Raw genomic sequence first — 15688 nt, forward strand, 5'->3', positions numbered from 1 at the left:
AGAACTGATTGGTGTCAAGCTTTTTATTTGGACAGAGGCAGTTGGGGAGAACCAGAGGTAACAAGACAGGACCAGAGGCAATTTCTTTTACCAGAGAGGATTGTCGTCCACACACTTTACACCGACACAGTGTGGTGTGAAAAACGGGATCGCAATAAATCATTTAGTCTCAATCGGCCACTTGTGTTGGGGGGTTGGTGGGGGGGGGTGGGGGGGGGGGGGGGGGGGGCAGGTTTGTGTAAAATATGAGTCTGAATTGATTTTGCTGATATGGAACATGTCAGAAATCAATCTGGGCTCATTTTTGTAATTGGATGATGGCAGGAGTTTATGGACAGTCACTCAGTTAATGGCCGAGCACTTCTGTGATGAAAGGCTGGGACCGGCACGTATTTCACCGTTTCTGCACCATCATCTTTATTACAATGATGTCTAGTTGTTGTTGTTGTTGTTGTTGTTGTCCTGAGAGCAGCCTCCACAGTACACAAACATACACACCTTCATCCTGAAGAAGGTGATGCTGGTCAGCAGGTCTACCGTGGACTTGAGATCCTGCAGTCTCTCTGGGTTTCCTGCAGGGAAATTATCCTGGAATAAAGGAGTAAAAACAGAGAGAGAGAGAAAATTAAAACGTCCATCGTAGCCTCGTTCACTTAGAGGAAAAACACTACAACTGATTACTGCTCAACAGGAAAGTAATCATAACAGAACGACTGTCCGTCTCGTCAGTTAGTGGACAGAGGAGGTCTCCGCTGATGAAAACCTCCGTTCCAGGGCCATGAAGTCATCAGGCGGAGCAGAGCAGCGTGACGGCAGCATTTAAAGCCCTGACCAGCCTGAGGGAAGAGCTGCTGCTCCAGACACTCTGTCCCTGCAGGTCGTCTGTCTTCAAACAAAAGAAATCCTGGTTTCCTTTCCAAAAGATTGACTGAGATTCTTTTTTATACCTGAGATTAAGGCCAGCAGATCTTTTTTTGGACTCCAGGGCATTTATAGGCTTAGCACTGATTCAAGGAAAATCTCCAGGAAAGGAGATGAAAGTCGAACTTTAATGTTGTGGAATATTTATATAGAATCTGCTCTGAACTACTCTCTGCTGCACAAATCCTGTCTAACAATATGATGAAGAGTCAACGAGGTTGGGTGAATATTCCTCAAACTGTGTTGCTCTGTAGAAAAGACGTTTGTTTTAATAAATAGAACCAGAAACCAGAACAATCAGCAAAAACAGGAAAATAAATGGAGCGCCTGAAGTGGTGGCTGAATGCTAATGAAGCACAACAACTAGCTGGAGGCTACATGAAGACAGACACTCAGAACCAACCGACTCCGTGTCCAGTCTGACTCTGACAGAACGACTCTGTTTGTTGAGGTACAGTTGGTGGTACTAAAGGTCAACAGGTCAGCGTCCACACAGCTCAGAGCAGGTGAGAAAGTACTGATACAGACGTCCCTACAGTTAATGAGTTCCTCCCAGAACGTATCGACGCCTCAGTCAGAGCTGCGGGACAATTAACTGGTTCAGTTAATTCAGAGGAATTTATCGGTGGACGAGTCCTTGTTAAACCTCAGACGGGATCGACTCGAGCTCATTGGCTGCTCTGTCTGGGATTTTATATCTTGAAGGCAGCTATTGTTCCTGGCTCTTTTATAGAACAAGTCCTTAAAAAGTTTTATTGGTAACAGAGTTAGGGTGAATGTCACTGATTTATTTAACACCGAGAACGGTTTTAAAGAGACGGCCGATGGAAGTATTTATGACGGTGTAGAAAAGAAGGAACGATGGAGGAGATATTATTTAGAGGAAGAAAAAAGAAAACGATGCTGAACAGAAATCAGGAGGTGAGTGTGTGTGTGTGATGTGCTGAACACACCAAACCTTCACATATATTTATTATCCTGAATGATGAGCCTTCATTACATCACAATCTTATCAGTTCTCTCCTGTTAACAAGTGTTTTTGTTTGACCTCTGAAGACTTGGTCTCTGACAGAGACTCTTCAAATGTAACAAGAAGTTGAATCTCATCCTGGACTGGATTTGACTTCAGGTGGTTTTTTTGCACATTGTTTTACACAGAATGAATATAAAGGTTTCTGTCACGAGTTGATGAAGTTCTGTGTCAGTGATAAACAGTCGCCACAGTTTGGAGCAGCCATTCTACTGACCTGTGTCTGTGAACTCCTCTGGGTACAAACTGATGTTTTCATTCAGGAACAGAGTTCCATTTTAGGAGAGTAACATAAAACTCCCTGAGCTGAACAAACCCGTCTTTACATCCAGCTAAGCTCACAGTCTGCACTGAATACTGAGGTTCTGTACCAGGTGTCACGGTGCATCACTGCTGTGGGAATCATCGCTAAAAGTGGAGGAAACGAATGTTTCAGCAAAATGCAGAGTGGCAGCTCTGACTGTCCAGGTCCATCAACCAAACCTTCTGTTTTAAAAACATGGAACGGATTTTAGGGAAATCCATAAACTGGATGTGAAGAAGAGCAGATCTGAACCGAGTTACTGTCCAAGAGCAGCAGCAGTAGCAGCAGCAGCAGCAGTAACAGCAGCAGCAGCAGTAACAGCAGTAACAGCAGCGTGAACTCTCTCTCTCTCTCTCTCTCTGCATCACAATGTGTGTGTGTGTGTGTGGTTGTGAACCAGCGGAGTGTGTGACAGCCTTGACAACAGAGCAGCAGGGCGGTGCTGGCAGGTGAGGTGGATGTGATGTTCTGTGACTGTGTTATCATCAGACTGCCAGGCCACACGTTCACCCTCTCTGTTCTCTTCTCCACCGTCACATATCATGGTATTATCTCTCTGAGAACTCCTGACGTCCGACCCGTCTCTTCAAATCCTCTTTATCTTCCCTCATTGTCTGAAACTTCATTTTTCTGTCTCTCTTCTAAAGTCCACATTATTCTAATTCTTTTTCTTCTTCTTCTGCCTCATTGTCTTGAAAGTCTGACAGTAGAAACTGAATTTTCTTCTTCTTCTGCCTCATTGTCTTCATCTCATCTCATGTCGTTCATCTCTACAGTCGTGTGGTTTCACACAGTCACAAACAGAAGGTTGAACCAGTCTGTAACACCAGCAGCAGCAGCTCTGTGATTGGTCAGTCTGTAAGACCACAGCAGCTCTGTGATTGGTCAGTCTGTAACACCAGCAGCAGCAGCTCTGTGATTGGTCAGTCTGTAACACCAGCAGCAGCTCTGTGATTGGTCAGTCTGTAACACCAGCAGCAGCTCTGTGATTGGTCAGTCTGTAACACCAGCAGCAGCTCTGTGATTGGTCAGTCTGTAACACCAGCAGCAGCTCTGTGATTGGTCAGTCTGTAACACCAGCAGCAGCTCTGTGATTGGTCAGTCTGTAACACCAGCAGCTATTAACATCAAGTTCATTAACTTGATGTTAATTATATATTTTGAGTTAGAAAATGATCATTATTTTACTGTTCAGGGCTGGGACTGAAGAGCGCGGGAACACAGTCATTTATTCAGCAGTGAAATAACTGTTGAAGTGAAGGTGAACGGTCGTCGTCTTCAAGGTGTTCAATTTCCTAAATGTACGACGCGCTGCGGCAGGTGAAGAGTTAACTCTACAGACCAGCTTTATTTATTGGGCCGTGCAGAGTCATATTTCAGCCCACACCACTGGACCGCAGGCTGATTATTGGTATTCATGTGTCTGACTTCGACTGTGGCTAAAAGTCCCCTGATAAAGAAGGAGACGGAGCAGAATCTATTCTGGACTAATTAACAGAGAGTCCACGGTCTATCAAAATAAAAAAGGCATAATGCATATAATGTTTGATTTGTCGTAATGTCAATAAATATATATACATATATATCTACAGATATACAGTATATATATGTATATATGTATTACTGGTGGCCTGAACAGTACGGTGGAACAGTGGTTAGTATTCTGCCTGTGGATATGGAACACATCAGATTTGATTGATCGTTAACTATAATAATATTATCATGTTTTCTCAGACAGACTGAATAATTATTTGGTGAATAAACCAGAAAAAAAACAGTCTGACTGAAGGACGTGAACGTGGAACAGAGAGTTTGAATTCAGGGACAGAGACGACCTATGAGACTGATGGGGCAGTGGGTGGTCTGCTGGGGCAGTAGGTGGTCTGCTGGGGCAGTGGGTGTCTTAGTGAGGTGGTCTGCTGGGGCAGTAGAACCTCAGCTGTGGACAGAGGGAGAGGGGACAACCTGAAGACGCAGGTCCGTCCTGCTGCTGTCAGAACCAGGGCCGCCCACACGGCACACAGTTCTAATCTGACATGTCGTTAAATCAACGTGAACAATTAGCACCTGAGGGTTAACTTTATGGTGCAATATATTTAATGTGTGCTATTAAATTTATATTCTTAATATAATTTACCTATGTAATCTAATTCACCTGTGTGATATATTCAGAGACTGAGACTTCCCCGTCGAAACTCACTTCACATCACATCATCATCACCTCGTCTGACCTTATGAAATGAATCACACATTTATATCACTGTATTTATCTGATCTTTTCTTCTAATATTCAATCCATCCTCTTCTATTTCTCATGATTTGGTCTTTTTTATAGACTATATCTTTTCAACAGTCACCAGCTTCACCTGAACTCCTCTCCTCTCATGTCATTTCTAACACAGTAACAGACATTCAGAGTCATCAGGTGTGTGTGTGCGTGTGTGTGTGTGCAGTAGACACTGAGTTCAACTGGGGTGAGTCTGCTCACACACACACATTCAACAGAAGGACCTCAGTAACGACCTCTGGAGGACAACAGAGACACGTTGGCTTTAACAGCCCAGTATAAAAGAGGCACAGAGCGCACGGTGAACCCAGAGGAACCAACCCAGAGGCCAGACGGCAGGTGGCTGGAATGACACCGCCGTTCTGGAATACTGAGCAGCGACCTGCTGGAGACCCCGCAGTTCATGAACACGTACGGCGTGTGGAAACACAGAGTACGAACCCGGTATTTGGAGAGATCGATCCTCAGGGAGTTGTGCAGCTGATCCAGAAGTTTCACAAATTTCTCCCTCTGAAGAAAAGAAAAAAGAAAATCTATGTTTTAGTGTCAACACTCCGACATGACTGAAGCCAAAGATTGACTACGTGGTTCTCACTTCCTGGAACTAAACTGTCTGATTCATAGAATCATCCACGACGCCAGAGTCTGGCTGTAGGTATGATCTGACGGCAACAACATTAGTTTATTACACAAACTTATTAAACCTTATTAACGGTTTTATTCAGAACATTCATGACGTTCATGTCTTTGATTCTGTAGGTATTCTTCTTCTTCTTCTTCTTCTTCTTCTTCTACTCGTCTGAAGAAAAGATATCGATTGTTTCTCACCCCAAAGTTTGAGGCGGCGAATCGATCCGAAGCTGAGGCAGTGGTTGTGGTGGTCGTGGTGGTGTGGGCAAAGTAGGCATTGATGTTTGCGAGGAGGTTGCTCATCACTGCTGGAACACCAGGACACATGTACTTGGCAGACAGACAGGAGAAGTGTCTGGAAGAGGAGATAAAGAGGAAACAGAGTGAAGCCTCGGGGACACAACCATGTTTGAAGAAAATAATGAACTGGAAAATGAAGAAACGCATTTGAATCAATGACAGCAAAACTGAATATTCAAGTTCCTAAAGAAATTCAGAAATAAGTGAGTTTTCATACAGACTGTGTGTCCTTGACTAAGACTAAACTAAACCACCAACTGAAATATCTCAGAATCCTCTGAAGGTTCAGCATCAACACCAGAGAAGGACTAGAAAATCCTCTTCTGGTTTTCCAAAACCACAACTTCAAATGCACAGATTTACTGACATGTTTTTAATTGTATTATTTTATGGTAAACCAGTGTAAACTCAATGACTATTCTCAGCAGAGGCCGCCATAAATCAGCCACGTGTCATAAAGAACAAATGGTATCAGACGAGGAAAGACAGATGAAGAAATGAGCGTTTCCTCTGGACACTGAGGTGAAAACTAAACCTTTAGGACAGAGCAGATGAGAAGAAGTTAGTTTTACTCATTAATTCATTAAACTTTCACAAAGACTTTTGGGACAAAATACTGTACGTGCTCTTCACCACTGAAGTGTTTCCACTGAGGTTCAACCAGACTCTGTTAATGACGCTGTGTTCAAAGTCGTTAAAAACTGAACAATAAAAGTCTGGTTTAGGCTGAAGGAACGTCAACATTAAACCCTGACCCCTGACCTCTGACCCCTGTGTGCTCACGGGTCAGGGACATGAAATCACATTCTGATGATGCTCATTATCTCAGTGCCTCATAGTGAATGTGATGAGTCATAGACTAAGAATAAATGATGGGGGAGAGTGTGCAGTGTGATGCCTGGCTGTTCATACATGTGACGATCTGTATTTAATCCAAAAAGTTAAGAGAATTTATTTTGACATTTTAACTGAATTAAATTCTTCTCTGATTTGTGACTGTGGCACCTTTTTTACTTTAGTTTAAAAGTCTAAAGTGTAATGATGCAATGACAAGGATGCAAATTTGATACTGACTGAGAGTGAATGGAATATAAAACACACAGATTATCCTGCTGCAGGTTGGCTCTCCAAGAAAATATTGCTTCAATTCAAATTCTGAAAGGTTGCCTCTGTATCTATGTCTCAAAGAAGAAAATCATTTCCAAGAGGATGCTGGGAAATCTGAAACGTCTTTCTGTGATTATATCCCAAACATCAACATCAACATCAACATCAACACTGATCACCGTGGAACAAACACACCACGGTTCTCCGTGTGCATCAGCAGGGAACGAGACGTGAGGAGAAGAGGAACGTCATGAATTTATCACATTCAATCAAACTGCTGCTGAAGACTGTGAAACGTTAGCCTGAAATGACTTCTGCTAAATCAATAACACAGAAGAAGGAGAGAGAAAACAGAGACATCTGTACAGCCAATGGGATCAAGTCAGGATTGAGTTTGATTGAATCAATCCTCCATCAGCTCGATCTGCTCAGATGGTTTCTTCACTAACTCTGTTTCCATCTTCTCCCTCCTCTCCGTCTCATGTCCACTCAGTGACAGAGGCTACAGTGAACCTCTGTGGATCAGGGCGGTACTAACGTCATGGCCTGATAGATGGATTCCACTCCGTATCTCATGGCGAACTCATCCACTATCTCCTGAGACACGTCATCGTAGTAGACCTTCCACGCCTCGTCCCCTTTCACCTGCGGGATCTTCACCACGCCGCCGCTCTTCACCTCGGTCAGATAGTGGAACAGGTTCTGTGAGTGGCACAAGTGATAAGAAGGAAAAGGTTACGGTGATGGATGGCAGCGTTGCTTCCTGTCTATGACGGATGGCGGTGAAGAACGGCTCCAATTAAACCTGGATCCACACGTTCCACGGCAGCAATAACCTGACGTTTGTCACCTGTAGAGTCCTGATGTTATTATGGTCTGTTTATGACTGTGTGTTGACGGACGATGGCAGTGACGGCGTGGTTACCTCGTGTAAACAGGTGTACTGGCCATGAGGGGGCACCACGTTCTCCTCTCCCTTCATCTCCACACTGATCTTGAGCCTTATGGCTCCAGACACGGCCGACTTGTCCGTCCTCTTATCTGAAACACACAGTCACCTTCAGTCAGTGCACAGAGTGTGTGAGACCAAACGTAGATCCTTGGGTTTAGTGAGTCTTATTTCAGACTCAACAACAGCTTTTTAATTTTTATTTCACTCTTCCTATTTTTGTTGAACTTTTTTTATTTCAGATTTGTCTAATTTATTTATAACAATCGTGTCATGTCATGTAGAGTCCTTGAGTCCTGGACCAGGTTAAAATTTTATCTAAATCAATCTGTTTGAGCAATTGGAAGAAAAAGGAACTTGGAGGTCACGGCACTTTGACCTATTGAACTCCAGGAGATTAAAAATCTGAATGAAAAGAAGGCAGAGATCAATCACATCTGATCTGCTGAATTAAACACAAAAGAAAGTCAAACGGAGGAAGATGAGATGGTTCTGTTCTGTGAACGATAACCAACAGCTGCTGCTGAGAACACTTGACTTCCCACTTGTCGAGTCGCCTCTTTTCGCTCTCGAATACCAATCATCTGTCCCTGTGTCAAATGTTCACTGACAGAGAGACAGATGAAAAACGATAACAGGACGGAGCCACGACACTGACGAGTGCTTTGACTGGAGCGAGGATGAGGAGGTGTGAAGAGGAGCTCGGCTCATCCACAACAACAGCAGCAGCAGCGGAGGTCAGAGGTCACCATTCTCACAAATTAACTCCTCTTAGCTTAAGAGCTGAACAACGGCAGCAGCCACTCGTCCAAATACGTCAGCAGGAGCAGCAGAGAGGAAACAGACGGAAACAAGACGACGGAGCCGGGATCCTCGGCAGGAGAACTTCAGATTCTGTCAGGGTGTAATCAGATTACTCTGATTACTTTGATTTCAACTGATCGTTTCTGTAAGAATTTATGGAGTTTACACTCAGGGAAACTTTCCACACAGAAAAGGCAGGTGGAACAATCCATATCCAACACGTGAGATGGAAATTGTCAATATTACTAATGGTAAGTGATTGATTAATTTGTGAAATTGAAAATGATTGATCCAATCATTTCTGTGTGAAACACACACACACACACACATTCACCTGCTGTTATTTGTCTTTCATGTAAATATAAATAAAATATTGAAGAATGTTGTTTTCCCTCAATGAATCATGTTCAACCGTGACTAATTACAGTCATCAATTAATCAAATGATTGACTGGTTTGACTAGGACCAGTTTGACATTAGTTACTAACAGGCAGTAAAATGAATCTGATTGAGTGTGTTTTCAGTGAATGACCCAGTGATGAGGTTGAGGGAACCTACCCAGGTTGTACCAGACATCCATCTCTCCGCTCAGCGTTCGGACCTCTATGATGGTCTGACCCAGGAAGTCGTCCGACTCCCGTTTGAAGTGCTGCTTCACCCGGGACTTGATGTCGTCGTCCTCGTCCCACACTCGGACCTTGATGCGATCGGTGGCGTTGTGACATTCGCTGTAAAACAATCACAACAACAGCATCAACACAACAACAGCATATGCTTCGGTGACGGCTCATTGGACAAAGCTGCTCAATGAGGTAGAAATAAAACCTCAGACTCAGTCACACACTGACCTTTTTATAAAGACAGGAATCATGGCTGGCTATTAATACATGTACCTGAACGTGTGTGTGTGTGTGTGTGTGTGTGTGTGTGTGTGGATGCCTCACGTGTCTACCATAACACTGTGAAGGATTGGTTTCTGCCCCACAGCAAAACTTTACCCCACAACCAGGGCTGCCCTCTACAGGTCATCTCTGACATCGTTCTCTGGTCTTCCTCCTCCCAGATCAGCAGGTTTGTCAAACTCTTATTTTTTCACTCGTAGACCTGCTGACTTCAGTCAGTCTGTTGGACATGAACACAGCCTGGTTTCTGTGTCTTTACCCTCAAACACTGAGGTGCCACTGTGTGCTCAGCCAACCTGTGATGAAGACCTGACTAGAGCTTCATGTAACCATGGCAACGGCTAAGCAGCGAGAGAGAATGGGCTGCTGAAGATCACAGATGATTTCATGTTTCCAGTTGACAAACCAACACTGTCCAGCTGCAGTCCTTGTCTCTTCACGTTGTCGTCACAGATGAAAACCCAGTGCTGATGTCATTTAGCTGTGTTCACTTTCCTAAATCAGCTGTTGGGTTCTACATGCTGGCAGTCCAAATGTCACCTGGTGTCAAGACGCTGACACAGGTAGGACTGGTGAATGTTTGGTTTAGGTTTAAAAGAACATAAATTCAATCTCTCTCTAATTGTTAAATGTACTGTGATTTTTTTTAAATCGCCTTTTGGACAAACGTTAAGGCAAAGAGACGTATGAAATACGAAGGTCACATGAAGGAAACTTGGACAAAGCACATGAGACCAGTCACAGTGACAGAGCTGTGCTGCTAAGGTATTGAAGAAAGAGAGTTTTTTCCTGAGAACAAACAGAGATAAGAGCAGTGTGGTCCACAGTGATGGATGTCAACATAAACCTGTGTTAGTTTAACGACCGGACCTACAGAACCATCACTGCAGCTGCCGCATCGCAGGATTCTGCAGCATCAGTAAGACACTAACTCAGATCCCATTTAGTTGAACTTGATGATTGATGTCAGAAGAAACTTACAAGTAAAACTTCTCGTCCCAGACAGGGTTGAGGTTTCCAAAGATGGTCTTTGTCCTGCGTTTGGTTTTTCCCACCTGCACGGTCACATACGGGTCGCTGGAGCCGGTTTTGTCCTTGGCCTGTAATCCCTGTGCACTCATGACTTCAGGGGACAAAAAAAAAGTCATTTCAGCATCGGAGGCAACATGAAACATCTGTGGACCAACAGTTAGTCTTTAAAATCTGACTCAGGGAAACATGGGTAAAAATAACATAACATGATCTACATCACTGACACTGATTTGTTTGTTTGTTTGTTTGTGCCCTGTGTGAGGATGATTTACTCCTCTTTAAAGGTGGGTCATATAGGTGCCCACCTCTAAATGCCCGTCCTCGTCTCTGACTTTGAAGAAGGAGCACTGACTGTAGAATGAGAGAGAACGGTGCAGAGACTGTAGTATTTTACAGCGCCACAAAAGGGGAAAAGGACACTGGAGCATTAAATATGTATAAGTGGCAGTCTAAATAATTCAGGGTACATATATATCCCTCAGCTCAGCGCTGACAGGACTCAGTGGACAGGATGTGGAGGACCTGGTTGGACTATAAAACTTTCTGTAGTAAATGAAGGGTCTGAGACAAATGGACAGAGTGTACGTCACATCACGACGCTGATCCAGGCCGGAGATGCAGCAACATCACAGTTCACCATCAGCCACAAAGTAAATACAGCTGCAGTAAAAACCACATGTACGTTTATGGTAATGGACAATGGAGTGCTTGGAACAAGACGTTATAACGGCACCGATAAATTCCTCTCTGGAATTCCAACATCATCCGTCACAATAAAGAGTTCTTTACATAAGGAGCAATACTAATACTAATGCTGCTGCTGCTGCATCTTCACCTTAATCTGACGACTACAGAACCAGAGGAAGAAATCAAGAAAATACATCTAAAAGTACCGACACAGACAAAGTCATTAAGGAAAAGTTTGTCAGTTCAGTTTGATCTGATGTTCCTGTGAGTCAGTGTTTATTAACGATCACAATCACAGTAACACAACAGCTCCAGTTGACTGTCTGTGAGTCTGTGATGAAGAAATAACCAGAGTCTGAAACAGAGCTGCAGCCAAACTGAATCTGCTTCTGTCACTCATTCATCAGCTGTAATTTTTAACCCGCTCAGCACTAAACACACACACACACACACACACACACACACACACACTGACCCATATGTCATTGTCTGAACGGCTGTCAGCAGCACCGGGAGAAATCCCACTACAAATGTGTTCCGTAAATATCTGGGCTATGATTGGCCCGTTGTTGGCAGACAGCAAACATTTGTTTCCATTCAGAGCGTGTGTACAGTACGACCGCACACACGCTGCCCCCAGCAGGCCAACATGTCTCAGCTCACATGTTACACTCTCTCTGTGTGTGTGTGTGTGTCTCCTGAACAACAACAAAGACTGACTTCTATTCAGCCTGGAGCAGACAGGGGGTGCTGTTTCTTCCTCCCTGGAACATTATTGAATATTAATCAAGATGATCCTTTTAGACACAAACATGGATGAGTTTAATATGACTTTAATATTAACAACCTTTGCTACAATTACCTGATTAATGACTATGTGGAATTAAAGATTCAGTTCTGTGATGACCCGGGTTAATGACCTGGACCCTGAGGTCACCGATGGACCCTGAGGTCACTGATGAGTAAATGCAATAACAGTGTTCATTGAGATGGAATTGGGTTGTAATGACAGTTTGGTTGATGGGGTGTTACAGATCTGAACCCAGGGCTAAAGGTCATGTCAAAAGGTCAGGGTTAGGGGTATTTGATCATCACCAGCTTCAAAGGTTTTGGTCTTTGTTGAGACGACGAATTAACGTTGAATTAAAGTCAATAAAGACGGCCGGTCCAAACAGACCTAAAGACCACACCCAGTTCCCGACACCTAAAAAACATTCCAAACCAGCAACACCTGTAGTGGGTGGTGCACCAGACAGTCTGTAGACCACCAGATTGAACGTGTTGTGAGTGCTTACCTGTGATGCTGATCTTGGCAGACCATTTGGAGGTTCCATCGAGCACAGCTTGTTTGGCCGTCTTCAGGTGAGTGGTGAAGTCCTCTTTGGAGACGTGGAACATCTCCTGGATGACCTCGAACACCTCAGGGCGGTTCTTCTCTCGTATCTTCATGCGCTCCTTCATCGCCATTATTATGTTCTGGGTCTTGTCCTCGGCACCATGTTTGGAGCTTTTCTCCACAGCTCCTGTGACAGAGGGTGACAGAGTCGCTGCATCACACAGGCTGAGGACGGGGGGTGGGTAGACTGGGGGGGGGGTGGGGACATTTGTAAAGTAGTTTCTTTTTAAGCATAAAGTCAGATCTAATCTGAGACGTTGACTCAGCTGAGCGTGGAGAACGAGAGCTCGTGCACTGACACTGTTGTGTTTCTCTTCCTTCTGCCACTGACGTGTCTTCATAAAGAAGACTCTCACCTGAAGGCGGTTCCTCGTCACAGTATCACAGTTACGTATCTGATTGGAGAACTTGACAAAACCGTGTCTCAGCAGAAACACTCGTGTGGATCTGTTATAAAACACAGACTGTTTTTTATAAACGCCAGGCTGTAGCTGATCCAGTTAAGGTGTGTGAGTGTTGCCCCAGGGACCGGCCCCGAGCCTCACATTGTTCCACTTCCACTGCGCTGAAACAACAGCGCTGTGCTTGATTGAAAAAGCTGATTAGAATGCAAGCGAGGAGACTAAGTGGTGTAAATGCAGCGTGTCACTCAGAGTAATGGATGGAAGTGGGACACGGGACATGAATTACACATGTCTTCATAATGACATTGACATGAAGTGGAAATGCTGCAGTGGGGTTGTTTAAAAAACTGTATTAAAATGGTGGAAAAAAGGGAATAGACTTTTTTTTTTCTGCTTGTAATGTGTGGTGATTAATAACATGAGCGAGGACATCACATCCAAGGATCCAAGGACGTCTTCTTACTTTGTAAACAATCTGCATTCAGCAGGTCCTGGCATTTCTCGTGGCATTTGACTCCACATTCTGAACAGCGCATGCCCTGACGAGCAATCCCCCACAGCAGCCCCTCGCACTCATGGCAGTAGGTGGGGGCTGTGGCCGTCCAAACCTCAAAGTTATGGGGGGTTGTAGATGAAATTGGGTAGATCAAAGCCTGGAGAGTCTTTTTGAAGACGTGCAGTTTCTGAAAGTCAAAGGAGACAGAAGAAGAAACAACAACGACATTAAAAACTGGAGAAACAAACAATAAATCAAACCTCAAAAGGTTACAGAGAGAGTTTGTCCTGAATCAACTCCACAATCACCACAGATGAAGTGTCAGCTTCACAGGAGGGATTTGATTCACAAAAACATCAGAGGTGGTCAAAGTGAGTGGATGATCAAACTGAGTCAGGATTTATTCAAAAGTAAAAGGACTAAACCACTCGGTCAGAGTTCAGTCAGACTGAGCTTAAAGTTTAAAGTCATTCAAATCAAATTCAATTAACATCAGCGCTGAAAAAGTTACTCTTCAACCACAACAAATCATCAATGCAGGGTGTGTACTACAGGGTGTGTACTACAGGGTGTGTACTACAGGGTGTGTACTACAGGGTGTGTACTACAGGGTGTGTACTACAGGGTGTGTACTACAGGGTGTGTACTACAGGGTGTGTACTACAGGGTGTGTACTACAGGGTGAAGTGTCGTTTATTAACCAGTGAAGCTGATGGTCGAGTTCAGATTTTCATCATAAATATATAATTCTGTGGTAAAGTTATCTGGTTTATATTTTATAGGAGATGTTAATATTTTATATTTAATTTTTATTAGTTTATATTGCCATAAAATATTTAGGATATTTTAGGTTGTAATATTTTGTAGTAATTGTAAATGTAATTTTTATTACTATTAAGGCATTAATGTTTGCAGGAACATTTTTATCCATAGTTTTTATTTTTGTATCTTAAATTTGGGTAAATAAATAATAACTGACAATATTTAAATTTTTTTAATAAATAATAATAATAATAAATATGTCCAGTTTATTCTGATTTTACTCCGTGTTCTGGGAAGATTGGATCCTAATAATGTACAGGTTCTGGTTGTTGTTAAAGATTAAAATGATTTTAATTCCATATTCAGTCACTGTTTAATCTGATACTTGTGAAGGTGGATACTACAAATAAGTCGAGTTCTTTTCAAGTACGTTCAACGACTACACAAAGGTTGCTAATGGAGACAAACCTTTTTAATACCAAAGTACTTGTTTCAGTATTTTCAATAACCTGCAGTTTCTCGTCCTTTACTTTGTAAAATCATCGAAGGTTTTTTAGATTTCATAAGAGAAACTGATAATCTAATAATCCAGATTAAACTCTGTTGACCGTCCCTCGACCACTCCACTCCACTGAGGGGGTAAATCAGGATGATGTCTGATTAGGACTGAATGAACAGCCTCCTGACTCCAGAGTCTTTGTTCACATCGAGTGGTTCAGTCACACATTTGGTCCAAAGACTGAGGTCCACTAACGTCTAACGTCCACTAAAGCCTTGACGGATCGCTGTTACAGCAGCCTCCCCAAACGGAGTGCTTTACTGCGGCCGCCCGTCCGTCCGTCCACGAGGACAGGAGAGGGAGCCAGCTGCTGCCAGTTCTTGAAGGCTGGATCAATGCATGCTGTAAATAAGGTTTTAAAAGCAGGCATTACCCAGATTGAGAGAGAGACCAAGTGAGAAAGAAAGTGAGAGAGAAAGAGAAGGAGACACGTGGCAGCTGAATAAATCTCCAGATTCACAGAGAACTCTTCCACTTCCTTTCTCCTCCTCCTCCTCCTCCTTACAGTAACCTCTTCACAGCCTGGACCGCTGTAACAGCAGCCTCCCCAAACGGAGTGCTTTACTGCGGCCGCCCGCCCGTCCGTCCGTCCACGAGGACAGGAGAGGGAGCCAGCTGCTGCCAGTTCTTGAAGGCTGGATCAATGCATGCTGTAAATAAGGTTTTAAAAGCAGGCATTACCCAGATTGAGAGAGAGACCAAGTGAGAAAGAAAGTGAGAGAGAAAGAGAAGGAGACACGTGGCAGCTGAATAAATCTCCAGATTCACAGAGAACTCTTCCACTTCCTTTCTCCTCCTCCTCCTCCTTCCTCTCACTGTCAACTCCTGGTGCTTTAACACCTGGACGGTCTTGTCTACACTGAGCCACAGCCAGGTCTTCACTGCCCACTTCGTCTGCCTCTCGATCTCTCTCACACACACACACACACACACACACACATCTATCCCTAAAGTTCAGGGATTCCTTGCTTCCTGCGTCCCAAGAATACACTCCCCTCATTGACCAATGAACAGCCTGCAGCTGTGATGATGTAATCACTTGCTCATCAGGAAAGTGTTAAAGAAGCTGCTGATCCATAAAGCAGTACAGTACAGGTCAGGTCAGTACAGGTCAGTAC

General features: G+C 43.8%; 1 protein-coding gene across 6 annotated transcripts in view; it reads right to left on the minus strand.

Moving 5' to 3' along the window:
- Positions 1-15688, minus strand: part of unc13c (unc-13 homolog C (C. elegans)) — a 100176-nt gene that overhangs the window by 40609 nt on the left and 43879 nt on the right. For all 6 annotated transcript variants that reach the window (XM_025055423.1, XM_025055425.1, XM_025055426.1 and 3 more), the window contains 9 exons: positions 13217-13436; positions 12249-12476; positions 10216-10357; positions 8891-9060; positions 7505-7620; positions 7118-7281; positions 5371-5527; positions 4984-5052; positions 499-588 (listed from right to left, as the gene is read on the minus strand). In XM_025055423.1, coding sequence (XP_024911191.1) covers positions 499-588; positions 4984-5052; positions 5371-5527; positions 7118-7281; positions 7505-7620; positions 8891-9060; positions 10216-10357; positions 12249-12476; positions 13217-13436 — 1356 coding nt within the window. The remainder of the gene's footprint in view (positions 1-498; positions 589-4983; positions 5053-5370; positions 5528-7117; positions 7282-7504; positions 7621-8890; positions 9061-10215; positions 10358-12248; positions 12477-13216; positions 13437-15688) is intronic.

Source organism: Cynoglossus semilaevis, chromosome 5 (genome assembly GCF_000523025.1).
Source record: "Cynoglossus semilaevis isolate Cse_v1.0 chromosome 5, Cse_v1.0, whole genome shotgun sequence".
In the NCBI taxonomy this organism is placed as follows: domain Eukaryota; kingdom Metazoa; phylum Chordata; class Actinopteri; order Pleuronectiformes; family Cynoglossidae; genus Cynoglossus; species Cynoglossus semilaevis.